Source organism: Stegostoma tigrinum, chromosome 24, assembly GCF_030684315.1.
Source record: "Stegostoma tigrinum isolate sSteTig4 chromosome 24, sSteTig4.hap1, whole genome shotgun sequence".
Classification (NCBI taxonomy): Eukaryota; Metazoa; Chordata; class Chondrichthyes; order Orectolobiformes; family Stegostomatidae; genus Stegostoma; species Stegostoma tigrinum.
The window spans coordinates 33,633,537-33,647,012 of NC_081377.1; the positions used below are offsets into that span (position 1 = coordinate 33,633,537).

At 37.3% G+C, this 13,476-nt stretch overlaps 1 protein-coding gene across 3 annotated transcripts in view; it reads left to right on the top strand.

The window, feature by feature from the left end:
* Positions 1-1,018: 1,018 nt before the first annotated feature.
* Positions 1,019-13,476, top strand: part of LOC125464934 (polyadenylate-binding protein 4-like) — a 40,225-nt gene continuing 27,767 nt past the window's right edge. Inside the window, exons 1-6 of one of the 3 annotated variants that reach the window (XM_048557863.2) lie at positions 1,685-1,770; positions 2,079-2,182; positions 3,886-4,065; positions 9,160-9,353; positions 10,434-10,549; positions 13,236-13,375. In XM_048557863.2, coding sequence (XP_048413820.1) covers positions 9,180-9,353; positions 10,434-10,549; positions 13,236-13,375 — 430 coding nt within the window. In that variant the 5' untranslated portion in view covers positions 1,685-1,770; positions 2,079-2,182; positions 3,886-4,065; positions 9,160-9,179. Of the gene's footprint in view, positions 1,771-2,078; positions 2,183-3,885; positions 4,066-9,159; positions 9,354-10,433; positions 10,550-13,235; positions 13,376-13,476 lie in introns of all 3 variants that reach the window. The other 2 variants (XM_048557862.2, XM_048557861.2) reach the window with 2 other exon arrangements.

Below are 13,476 nucleotides of genomic sequence, written 5' to 3' on the forward strand. Positions count from 1 at the left end.
GCTTTCCGGAGAGACCACTCTCTCTGTGACTCCCTTGTTCGCTCCACACTGCCCTCCAACCCCACCACATCCGGCACCTTCCCCTGCAACCGCAGAAAATGCTACACAATGATGCCACCCGAAGGTTGTAGGAACAGCAACTCATATTGCGCCTGGGAACCCTGCAGCCTAATGGTATCAACGTTGACTTCACCAGCTTCAAAATCTCCGCAGTGCCACAATGATGCCACCCGAAGGTTGTAGGAACAGCAACTCATATTGCGCCTGGGAACCCTGCAGCCTAATGGTATCAACGTTGACTTCACCAGCTTCAAAATCTCCCCTTCCCCCACCGCATCCCAAAACCAGCCCAGTTCGTCCCCTCTCCCCACTGCACCACACAACCAGCCCAGCTCTTCCCCTCCACCCACTGCATCCCAAAACCAGTCCAGCCTGTCTCTGCCTCCCTAACCTGTTCTTCCTCTCACCCATCCCTTCCTCCCAGCCCAAGCCGCACCCCCATCTACCTCATCCCACCTCCTTGACCTGTCCGTCTTCCCTGGGCTGACCTATCCCCTCCCCACCTACCCACCTATACTCTCTCCACCTATCTTCTTTTCTCTCCATCTTCGGTCCGCCTCCCCCTCTCTCCCTATTTATTCCAGAACCCTCACCCCATCCCCCTCTCTGATGAAGGGTCTAGGCCCGAAACGTCAGCTTTTGTGCTCCTGAGATGCTGCTTGGCCTGCTGTGTTCATCCAGCTTCACACTTTATTATCTAGGATTCTTCAGCATCTGCAGTTCCCATTATCTCGGATAGACTATGGCACATGCTTTGCGTTGGAAGTCTTTTGCAAACCTGCTGAACTTGAAGGGACAGAAACTCTGAGCTGTTGAGCCTGCAGAGGGCAGCGGCTGTAGCTGACTAAGCTGAGTTGTTGGGTTTTTTTCTTTCCTCCTCTCTTGTTCATTTTGCCTTTCATTCTGATGGCGCAGGAAATGACGGGACCGTTTGCTGGTTGATATAAAAAGCCTCCTCCTCCATTACTCTCTCTCCGTCTCCTAGCCACATGTGTGAGTGTGGAAAAGCTCCTGAGGTAGCGCACACTCATACGTGAAAAAAAATCTTTAAAAAAATCAAAAAAATCTTATAAACAGAAAAAAACAAAAATAAAAATCGGTGGAACTAAGTTGTGAAGAGGGCGAAAATCCAGTTACTTTTAATAATTTTAAAAAAAAGGAAAAATAAAGCCAACCAGGTCTCAGCCACGCTCTGGGATTTATCGCCTGGAATCGGGTGCGGACAAACCTTCCGAAGTTTCTGGAAGCTGAAGTATCTGAAGCGGTTTTTAAAAACAAAACAAAAGAAAAGAATTATAAGAGCCGGGGATCTGTTAACTCAATAGGCCACAGGCTTCAGGAGATAAGGAAGAGAATCAGATTTAACCGGTTCGAGCATTTCTGGAAAGTTCTTTGCCCGACGGTTCCTCGCCCACTCCCCTTTTTCTTTCAATTCCTCGCGCTCGCTGTCTCCCGTTTCGTTAGGGGGGGGGGGGGGGGGAAAGTTGATCGTTTAATTTGTGTCGGACTGTCTGAGGATGAATCAGACCGGTGCCAGTTACCCGATGGCCTCGCTTTATGTCGGCGACCTGCACCCAGATGTGACCGAGGCGATGCTGTATGAGAAATTTAGTCCGGCCGGGCCTGTGCTCTCCATCAGGGTTTGTAGAGACATGATCACCAGGAGGTCGCTCGGATACGCCTATGTCAACTTCCAGCAGCCCGCAGACGGTGAGCCAGACGCTTTATTTTTGTTTTTTTTAAAAAAAATCTTCGACCGAACCACATCCGCCCTTCTCCCCAGGCTTCTCCATCCAGCCCCTCGTCACTGGGGGCTGTGTGGCTGCTGGAGGCCAACGTCCAAACTCATCACTGCCCAGAGATATAAATACCACTGGCTGCTGGCAAGCGAAAGGAAATGTTTCTCGTCTGTCCGATGGTTTGAATAGCGCCAAACTTTTCTCATCTGGGAGATCTCCCTGCCCCGATCTTTAAAATACACCGCCAGTTAGTTTAAAACCTCGTCGATTTCATTGCAGGTAGCTGAAATGATGGGCTAGTAAAATTAAAAAAGGTTACGAATTCTGAAGGGATTGAAATCTCATGACCTTGGGGATCTCCGTTTGTAAACACAATGTCACAGGTATGAAAATCGATAATGACTTGTAACATTTGTCAATGTCACGGTTGGCAATGAATTGGCAGCTGGCACAGTTCTTTTTAAGATGTTCTAAAGAAATTACAGGCAGGGCCATGACAAGGTAAATATCCAGGAGGTGAAAAGCATTTCAGGCACAAAAAACAGTTATGGGCCTGATGTCCTTGAGGAAGAAAAGTTGTAGAGCACCTATCATGGCTCAATGAGCTGATGAAGGACTTGATTTATTACTAGGCCAAACAACCTACAAAAACTGTTCATTAGCTATTTTTAGCAGAGATTTTGGAAAATGCACCTATAATTAGCTTCAGTGTTTCTGGGTTGAGGGGAAATAAAAAGCAATTAGTGTCCAATACCAGATTTCTTCAGATGAACCCCTTGTGGAGAGTTCATGGCTGTGACTCAGAGTTAGCGAGCAAATGCAGTCTAAACTTTGCATTTATATAATGTCCTTTTGGTTAAGACCTCTGAAGGAACCATTATATTGTACAGGATGGAAGGAGGACCTAGCAGTTTTCTACTGTCATTGGTATAGTACTCTAAAATTGGATTAGAGTTTTGTACATATTAAAATTCAAGATTGAAGTGAAAGGCACCCATATTCCCAGAGGACTATGGGTCGCTTTCTTCTTAGAATACAAAAATAACTGCTGGTGAGTTTAATCTGAGGGCCACCATGTGTTGGGTGAGGGGCAGGATTGAGAACGCAGTTCCTTCATGGTAACCTCAGTCGATACAGGAATTGAACCCATGCTTTTGGTGTCACTGGATGTTGCAAAGTAGCAGTTCAGCCAAGGGACTTAACGGGTAGTCACTTTGAAGGATGCCTTCAATATTAAAATGTCGTTGAAGTATAGTGAAGATGTGTCTGAAGTGCTAATATGCAGCAATATGATCCTTGTCAGTGACTGAATGCTTTGCATTGTTGCTGAGCAGTTCTCCTTTATCTTCAAGCATAATGAGCTGAAGTAGATTGTGACTTGGGTTTGAGATCAGAAAACTTAGCAAATTACAGCCTTTGAACCCTGGATTTTCTCGAATGTCTGGTTCACCACTATATCAGGTTATCCATTTATCCACTAAGTGATGAGAGAGTGTCTGATTGTATGTACTTTAATTGTAATAAGATAGTTTTCTAGCCTTTTACTCACTTTTGTACTTAAAATTGTTTTTTGTCTGCTATGTTGGACTAGTTCATTCAATCTCATCTGGCATTACATAGTTTCTGCACAGAGAACATCTACCCTTTCCCTTCCTCTGATTGTTGGGTCAAGTTTTGTGTATTTGCAACAATGCTGGGGATTATCAGCAGATGGTATTCATCTTGGCTTTAGAAAGTGCAGTGTTAGCCATTTCGTATGTTACTTTGTCCCTGCTGTGATTGAATTTTGGAAAAAATTGGCATCTATCACCTTGGAAATTTTACGATGAGGAAAAGCTATTTGGTGTCTTCTAGTAACTTAAATTCATTTTACAATAGGATAGTAGCAGACATTGTCTAATTTCTTGTTCAGCCGAATAAGTTTCAGCACACAAGTAATATATCTTAGCACAAGTTATAGTGCTTAAAACAATAACTAGTGTGCTGAAATATGGATAATTATACCTTTTGATTTAATTGTTGCACTTAGATTATTAGTTTCACTTTGTTTTAATGTCTGTTAAAATTTTTAAAAAATCTTTTTCAGTTGTTGTTCTGTGATCCTCCTGACATCACAGCACCAGCTCTAACACAAAACAATGAAAGGTTCTGATGCTGAGCGAAACTGTGCAACTATCGTGGGCATAACCACAGTTCTCAGCCAATCGGAATCCTCCTTAATCTAAATCAGAAATAAATGTTCAACTATCAGCAACCTACACATATGGTAAGGAGCAACTTGAGCATTTACACGTTATCCATAATGAAATATGAAGCAGTATTCTAATGTGCTCAGAATACAACTTTCTAGTGTCACTATTTCTTTTCTGCCCTATGCTAGTGACTTTTCTTGTCACTTGACTTCGGAAAAGTTTTCCATTATGAAGTCTGTTTTCATCCCCTTTCTTTCAAATAATGTTAAGCAATGTTTTGAAAATGCTGCTTCCTTCATAAGATAATTGTAGCAGAGTTGAGTACATCCTGGAAGCCACTTATTAGAAATTAATTGTCACAAGGCTTGTTAGCATATGCTAATATGCTCTATGGGGGAAAAAAATCATTTTAATGCCTTGATATGCTTTTTAAAAGATGCTTTGATTCAGACTGTTCAAATCAATCTATTATCGCTTCCATCTGTAAGAAACCTTATAGTAGAGTCATAATACTTTTTTCCAGTCAGTCAAATTTGTACGCCAGAAGTAGTTTTACGTGTTATTCTAAATCAGCATTCTGTAGGTTAAAAGTCAGATGGAATGCCTGTGGTATGGAAAGAAATCAGAATTTACAAATTACTCTATAAAATTCTAGTGACACCGAATCTTACACGTATCATCATATGAAGCAGCCATTGGGTAGATGAAAGTTACAAAGGGTTAAGATGTGGTCTGATAGATATGTAAGCTATTTACAGCTTCAGATTCTTTTCACACTAGATTGGGTTTTCTGCCCCCATGGAACTGAAGTGTATTCACTCAACATAACAGCTTTTCTATATGTAGCCATTAAAGAGACACAAACAGCAAATCTAAATTCCTTCAGCACTGTGGAGGGCATTAATTTAACCAAAGTTTTGTCAAATCACCTTTTAAACAGGTTATAATTATTGCCAGAAACCACTACTTTCTACAGATCACCATAGTTGCTGACTATCTGAGTACTAAATATCATTAATAGGTGAAAAACAATCTTCCTCTGTTGCTTATCAATTTGTATCCTAAATCAAAGTTAAGATTTGTTGGTTTGCTTTATACTAATTGATCACATTCCATCACTGGCAAGATGATATATTCTTGGTAAAATGAAGGTAGCCAACCAGCTATGATGTAGATTTACATTAAGATGCTTGGGAGTGTAGTTGAATCCTACTCAGTGTTCACAGGCGTGTGTACACAAAACTAGCAAAAACAATCAGGGAGAGGAAAGATATGGTGCTGGAAGTGCAGAATGTTACAAGAAACAATAGAATGTCAGACAGATGAAGTAACTTTTCCAGATTTGAATGTGTGAAAATGAATCTTTTAAAGAAGGTAACAATTTAGCCTGACACTTATTAAACTTGCAGCAGTTTGTTTGGCAGTTTGGAAGATTGGTACTGTATTCCAAATTTTGAATGTAGTTTTAAACAGCATATGGCAATTACCACCGAAAACGTCCAATTTCTGTATGTTGTCATTGTAACTCACTGAGTATAAGTACAATGTTTAAAAGTTTCATTAATAGTTGGAAGAAAAATTTGTTAGTTTTTCAACCGATTATGTGTAATTTCTGCTTGTCTGCTTTTCAAACAAAAGTTTTGAATATTTAGAGTAGAGGAATAAAATTTTTTTTAATGTTACTTTAATTGTAAATGACAGACATACAGTTTTTTTTTGAGAGTAGCATGATGAACTTTGAAAGTGCCTGAATCTTTTCAGCCACTTTATTCTTTGCATTAATTTCAGTTATATGTTCCTGAGTCAAATAAATTCTCTAAAGGCCGTAAATACGCTAGTATCCCTGGTAATCAGTAACTTAAATAGTGTCTGTCTATTCAGATTTTATTTTAGCTAAACCCAGAAAAGGAGATTGGCTCAGACCATGTGGTAAGTGTAATGTTGATTCAGCTCTTCTGCCTGCACATGCCTTTAAAGGACCACTTGCTAAAAATAGCAAGCAACGAAGTACAAAAGAGGTTGCATCGCCTATTGATGGTGTTTTTATGAAATAGCTGTGTATTATCATTTAACATGGCAATGTGGCTTTCATTGGTTTTGAGAGTTCATGTAAAACAAAATACTTAGTAAATATTACACATCACTTTAGAATTTATGTAAGTGTGGAAAGTTACAGTGCAGTAGTTTTATTTAAGTGCTGGAAAGCAGAGGACTGATAGTTCTTGCAGATGTGAAGATTTTGCCCCGAGAGAAGTTTGGAAGCTGAAACCAGAGCTGAAGGGGAAAATGCACATTCTTAGTTTCCATACTGATACCGCATATATAGCACAAAATGTCATGACCTCTTACACAAGGGATAAATACATTTTAGCATCTGTTTACCTGCCAATATTTATTTGATTTGTTTTTAAGCAGTTGAGATTGCTATCAAAGCTGAGATTTAAAAAGATCAATTGATAATGTCCAGGTCAAAAATGCCATTCAGTTTTTAACTTGAGTTTTTTTTGTTAACTTGTATGAAAGTTAGAGTATTTAAAGGATAGAATTAAGGGCTAATTAATCTAGTCAGATGGCTGTTTAATCCTGATACAAATTTAGTTCATTCAGAAACTCATTAGAAGACAGAACAGTTTAAGGTCATTTAATCAAGGACACAATGTGATCTATCCTCTTGCAAATGGTGAATATTTGCTGTTGGCACAGCAGCTTTGAGATATTACTCTGTTATTTGCTTAATAAATATGCACCAAACAAATGTTACTGGAAAAGTTTCTGAAGTTCAGTGAGAATAATTCTTGCTGGTAAAAACTACAGGCAAATCTCTGAAAACCATGATAATCAAAATGCTCAAACACTACTAGGATCCAATTATAACTGATGATATATAAATTATGGTGAATTAGTCTGGCCTGTGTGTGACTACATGAGAGCCACCATTTCTGTTTATTTAAACTTCCTGATGCTATTTTATTAATCTTGTTTTCCACCGAGCATGAAAATGTTTATAAGGTGGGGTAAGAATGTATTAGATAAATCATTTTCTGTCCTCAGTGAAGCTTATGTATTGTTCTTTTCATTAAATGTTTTGGGGAAGAAAACAATGCTTAACAAATTTGGGATGAGGAAAATAAATTCTCTAAAGGCCAACAATATTCCAGTATCCCTGGTAGTCGGTAACTGAAATAGTGCCTGTCTATTCAGATTTGATTTCAGCTTAACCCAGTCAGTGAAGTTTTTCACCAGCTAACAGAATATTTACTAACAAAAGGCTCTGCAAAATGTGAGCTGGTTCCCTTTGCTGACTTTCAGGGACTCGAGGGAATAGTGTACCGGGGAACTGGGCAGATCTGTTGCAAATAGGTCTTGCAATCAAAATGTGTATAATATTAACATCAAGGTAATTGATTTAAGAATTTTTGAGAAAACAAATTCTGCTAACTGTGCAATAGAACTCTGATTGGATGGCAATTAAATAGAAGAACTGCAAAGAAGCAGGGGCGCTATGTGTTTATTTTTTGCTCTTGTAAAATTTAACTTTTTTAATTAAGCAGTAGAGTAGTGTAAAATGTTATCTTAAGAGTATGTGGAACTTTTTAAACACACATTATTGACTAAAATGCAGAGTTCCAAAAGTGATAAAAATTTGTTCATGTTTATGTCCTTCACCATAATTCTAGGCACACTTACATGAGTAGGTGCTGTGATTTTTGAATGCTTCTTCAGCAATAGATATTTAAAAAGGTGAGGGAAGGGAAAGTCATGCATGTGTATTTCTCAACATTAATTTTCTGACTGTTACTGGTAAAAGTTGAGACATGACTTGAGCAGAGAAATGGAAAGGAGAAAATGTAAATAACTTGGAAATGTTTCACTTTTATATGTAAAATACCTATAAACTTACTCATAATTCCAGTAAAAACTACAGTACTTCTATATAATTATATAACGGTGAGTAACACAGCATTTTGTGTTTTAATCTTTTTTTTAAAGACCTAACGTGGAGCTTCGAAAGGTCAATTATATATAAATCCCCTTAACTTTTCTTTCTGGCACATGAACATTTTATGTAATGATCCAATGAAAACAGATAAATACAACTTGACATGGTTAATAAGATGTATGTTACTTTAATTGGTTTGAATGCTTGCCTTGATACAATAATATGCTTCAAAACATTGTACTTTGTTGTAATTGTTAAAAACCTGTAAAACTTTACTGCATTAGTTGTTGTATTTCTGCTTAGAGCCGAGAGAATCCAAAATGTACATACTGCATTTCAACAACTTTTGTATCCATCTTAGTATTTTTATTCCAAATGATTACCTTATTTGAAAAGGCATAAGATGCATCAGTTCTGGATGATATGGACCCTTTCTGAATTGGGCTTGTGTAACTCTTATCATAATTACCCATTGTTCTCTATACAGGGATGGAATATCTGTTCAATTAGGAAATAAGACCTGAAAGACTGCTGATTCTGTAAAGCAGGAACAAAAACAAGTTGCTGGAGAAGCTCAGCAGGTCTGGCAGCATCAGTGAAGAAAAAAGTCAAATTAATGTTTCAGGTCGAGATCTGAGTGGCACTGGACCTGAAGTGTTAACGCTGAATTTTTTTTCTTCATAGATGCTGCCAGACCTACTGAGCTTTTCTAGCAACTTCTGTTTTTGTTGTGACTGAGACTAGGAACTCAATTTTGGAAACTCACTGATGAAACCTTGCATTACAATGTTTTTTAGTGCATCTATAAATCTGCCCATTGACTATAAGAGATTTCAGAATTGAAGCGAAATACTAACCATCAGTTAATAATCATGACATCTATTGTGTCAGATCTATGTAATTCCACTTAAACACAGGCAGTAAACAAGAGTAGAATTTACAATGTTCGATCTTTGAGCAGTGGTTTTCCTTGTCTTGTTCAAGATTTCTGTGAAGGAGTGATTATTTGTCTTTTCACAGTTAAAACAGACTTTGTAGCTATTCAACCCTGATCAATTTGCGCATGTTTAATTGTGTTGGGTCATCCAGCCATCTAGACACAGATGTTTGGTGTAGAGTAGCAGGACAGCATTTATTATGCTGTTGAACTGATTTCCACATCTTGATTACAGACCCTATTAACTTCAAATTTATTTGGACAGCTTTTAAAGTTTTCTTAATATTGTAGCTGAACGTGCCTTGGACACCATGAACTTTGATGTCATCAAGGGGAAACCAATTCGAATCATGTGGTCTCAGCGTGACCCATCACTGAGGAAATCGGGTGTAGGTAACGTGTTCATCAAGAATCTGGACAAATCCATTGACAACAAGGCATTGTACGACACCTTCTCTGCATTTGGGAACATCTTGTCTTGTAAGGTGAGTTTTCAGTCATGATGGGGTAAAATCCAATTTCAGAGTTCTCACTATTATTTTTCTGCACCCATACGTGAGATCAAGTATTGTCAGAGTCTATGGCAGTCTTTTTGGAGAATTCTGCTCGAGGTACATGACCTATAGGAACATTTGGGAGGTAGTTTGCTGTAGTAACTTAGTGAAGTGAACAGTTCAATTGAAAACCAAAGAAAAGTTAATTATTTCCATCAGCCAGATTTTGTTGCAGCTATTATTGTGTTTGAACAATGCATGTGATTCTTAATGTGCAAATTGACCAGCAACATGTAGTGAGGGGAATAGCCAAAATGTGAATTATGAAAAGTATGAATTGCCAAAAATTGAGTGCGGTTTTGTGTCATTCCATTGAAAACATTATCTCAGCCATAACCTGGTAATTTTCATGAAGTTGCTGCATTCGTATACAATTTACAATGCTGATTAAACTGGCCACAAAATGTTAAGTCTAATCATTTATCAGCGTTAAGTATTCTTTTAATGGTGTGATTGCTAATCAACCTTTTACTTAGACAAAGAACTTTTATTTCTATGGTATAGACCTGCTGTGAGTCAATAATTGTAAGCATGTAATCTCATTCTTCGTGAATTGTTTAATTTGAAATGCCAAATTTTTTATCGCTTTTTCTTTCTTGTCTTTTTTTTTTCACTACTTATTTTTCTGTAGTTGATTTGATATTGTATTGATTCATTCCAGTAACCCCTCCTTCCTATATTTATTTCTCAATCGTTCAGTTTATTTGCCCCAATGTTCACCAATCTTGCAGATATCCTTTGAGTTCAGAATGTTATCAGCTTACCCCTTCTAGTTTTCGGCGCATTTGTTTGTTGGTTTGTTTTAAAAGTGCTATTTCTTGCTTTTACTTATCAAATGCATGGTACAGGAGGTGACCTATCAAATGTCTGGCTTTTGGCCAGGCCCTGATGCGTTTTGTACTTGTTTTTTTCACTCTTTCTTTTGTGGAATCATTTAGTTTTCATTAAAAGCGCATGAAACTAAAGCATAAGTTTAGGCTGCCCAGAAACACAAACATTTCTCTTCCTCAGGTGGTATGTGACGAGAATGGCTCCAAAGGGTATGCATTTGTTCATTTTGAGACTCAGGATGCTGCAGATAGAGCTATTGAAAAAATGAATGGCATGTTGCTGAATGACCGAAAAGTGTGAGTACCTCAAAGCTGTCGCTGTTCAAATCGTGGTTTCAATATGTGTGCTGCCAGACCTTGAACAGTGTTGCTAATACCTTTTATTAAGTAATTAATATTCTGAGAGATGGTAAATTTGGATAAAAAGTGCTATCTGTATATTTGATATTTGCATACAATAAGATTTATTTTAATAGATCTTTACCAATGGGAATTTTCTAAAAACTGTACTTTTTTACTGTGCAATTTGTTTTAAAACCCAATCCCTTTCAAGCAGCTATTAGTGGACTGACGGGTAAAACTGACAGCTACTTTTTTAAAGCCACTAGCTTGATTTTGTGTCTTCAAATTACTGCACACATCCAGAGTAACCTTGATTTGAAATAACCAGACAGTAACATTGATCCTGCTCACATACAGTTCTTATTTATTCACTTCCCACGGGGAATTCATTAACCTCAGTGTTTTAGCAGCCCCGCCCATTCTTGGGATGTACCAGATTTCACATTTAATCATGTAGCTAAATTTATAGGATATAGTTGTTGACATTTCCCACTGATTTAATGGCTCCATTTTAATAAAATTTGAACCAATTCAATTAAAAGTAACCTAAACATATAATTAAAAGTCTTTTTGTGCTTGTCTTTCCTTTTCTGCCTAATCATTCTTCTTCCCAACCACTTTTCTCTGCTTTCAACAGTACTTTTTTTCTTTATATGCATTTGTTCCTTTTGTTTTTGAAACAGTTTAACATACATTTCTTTGGATTTCTCATCAATCTTTCTGCCCATTTTTCGGTTATTCAAAGCCTGGAAGTAGATGTAAATGCTTCTTTGTGAGATTTTTATTTAGCATCAAAGAGAGAAATTCAACTGTTGACAAGTTAGCTGTTGGTTCCTTGTTGCATGAACAAGATAATTGGTCCATGGAATACAAAGCATTAAATATGTTATGGTAAAACATCACTGTGGACTAACTAAACACAAATTAATCTTTTGCTTCCAAGTACTTGCTCGTACAGTAATGAATTCATTGTAATGCTGGCTCAGATCAGACTATTTTATAAAGTATCTTTTATTTTTCCCCAAGTGTACTAGTATTTTATAACTAAATGTTTCCTTAAAGTAGTAAAAGTCTGCACACTGTAAATTTGAATCTCCTCAATGAGCGTGTTTTTCAGTTTGCCATCGAAAATCTGTTATTCTAAAACTGGATGTCCAAGCTAGAATGAAATAAGTCCAACAAAGCTGAAACGTTCAATAAAATTGGAAGGATTTAGTGTTATAGTAAATGCTGTGCAGTGTAATTCCTTTGTTTTGGACTCAAATTTTTCATTGAGGAGATAGGCTGGAAATTCAGTTCAGAACTTATAACCTGGATTTTAGGATAGAAAGAAATACCTTTTCTCATTTTTCATCTATAAAATTAAAGTTAACAAAACAATTAAAATAAATGGAAAAGTAGTGAAAGCAATCAACTTTGAAAGCCACTTCGAAATCAGTGTATTGTACAAAGATCAATAATAATTTAACAAAATAAAACATGTAACATGCTGCTATTCTACACCTGTAGCTTAATTGAACTTGACCTCTGGCACAATGCATTCTCCAATATTTGTGGTTACTGCTGAGTAACTCCATCATTTAGTGTGTAAAATTACCTGACCTCCTGCAAAAAGGTGAGAGAATACACACAAAAGCTAGCTTCATACAGCTCCAATAATAAAAGTAAGCTTTTTGAATTAATTTCAAATGCATTTTATTAATTTTATCCTTTTAAGACATTTTAGGGCCACAAAAAAGGGTTTAGTTGATTAACTTACCTTTTGGAAAATAAGCCCTAATAACGCCAAGCACACACACTATATATGTGACACAAGTATGACTCGCTTCAGGTCAGAGAAATGACTTCTGCTTTCACCAAACTGGATTTGTTTTGGGAGCTTCTGATAGAAATTATCCTCATTTTGCTAATATCTTCAACACTGGACCCCATTAATTTGAGACAGCTACAGACTGCATACAATCTATTCACACCGTTACATTGAACTCTCTAATGGCAAGGAGCACTTTATTCAAATTATTCATTATTCAAGTATTCAAATCTGGTGAAAAGGGTTTCGGCCCATTCAGGGTACCTATTTTATATTCTGCTTATTTTTCATCTTTTGACTGTACAACTTCAGGATTAGGATGTTGCTACCACACTTAATTTGTGTGAAAGTTCATGGTTATCTCTATTATGAGGAAGAGTGAAGGTATGTTTCTTCACAGAGAAGAAGAAAGGGAATGTGGTTATACTGAGTGACTCTGTCATGAAAATGTTACTAATTTATTTATGTATTTTCAAGAACAAATATCTGATCTCAATGACCACAATAACATTTTATGCACCATGGAAGCTTCTGCTTGATTTTTGAATTATGCAAAATATTCTTTAACTTTTTGCAGAATGATGTCAGCATAGGAGGCAGTAATTTGTCATGTTTTCACTGGCTCTCCAAAGGAGCATTTTATCTCATGCTACTCCCCGATCTTCTCCCTGTGGCCCTGTACATTCTTCCTATTCAAATAAATAATTCAGTTGCCTCTTGAATGCTGTGATTGAACCTGCCTCGACCACACAGTCAAGCGGTGACTTTCCAGTTCCCAACTATTCACTGGGTGTTACAGCTTTTCCTCACTTCGACGTTGCTTCTTTTTAGATTTGTCGGTCGTTTTAAGTCTCGTAAAGAGAGAGAGGCTGAACTTGGTGCAAAGGCAAAAGAGTTTACCAATGTTTACATAAAGAACTTTGGTGATGATATGGATGATGAACGACTCAAAGAAATGTTTGATAAATTTGGTGAGTATAACTCTGCTACAAGTGTGGCTTGAGATGGAGATAATATGAATTGGTAGTCCTATAATATGTTTTTCCATTGCACTAGTGAGGTGATATTAACA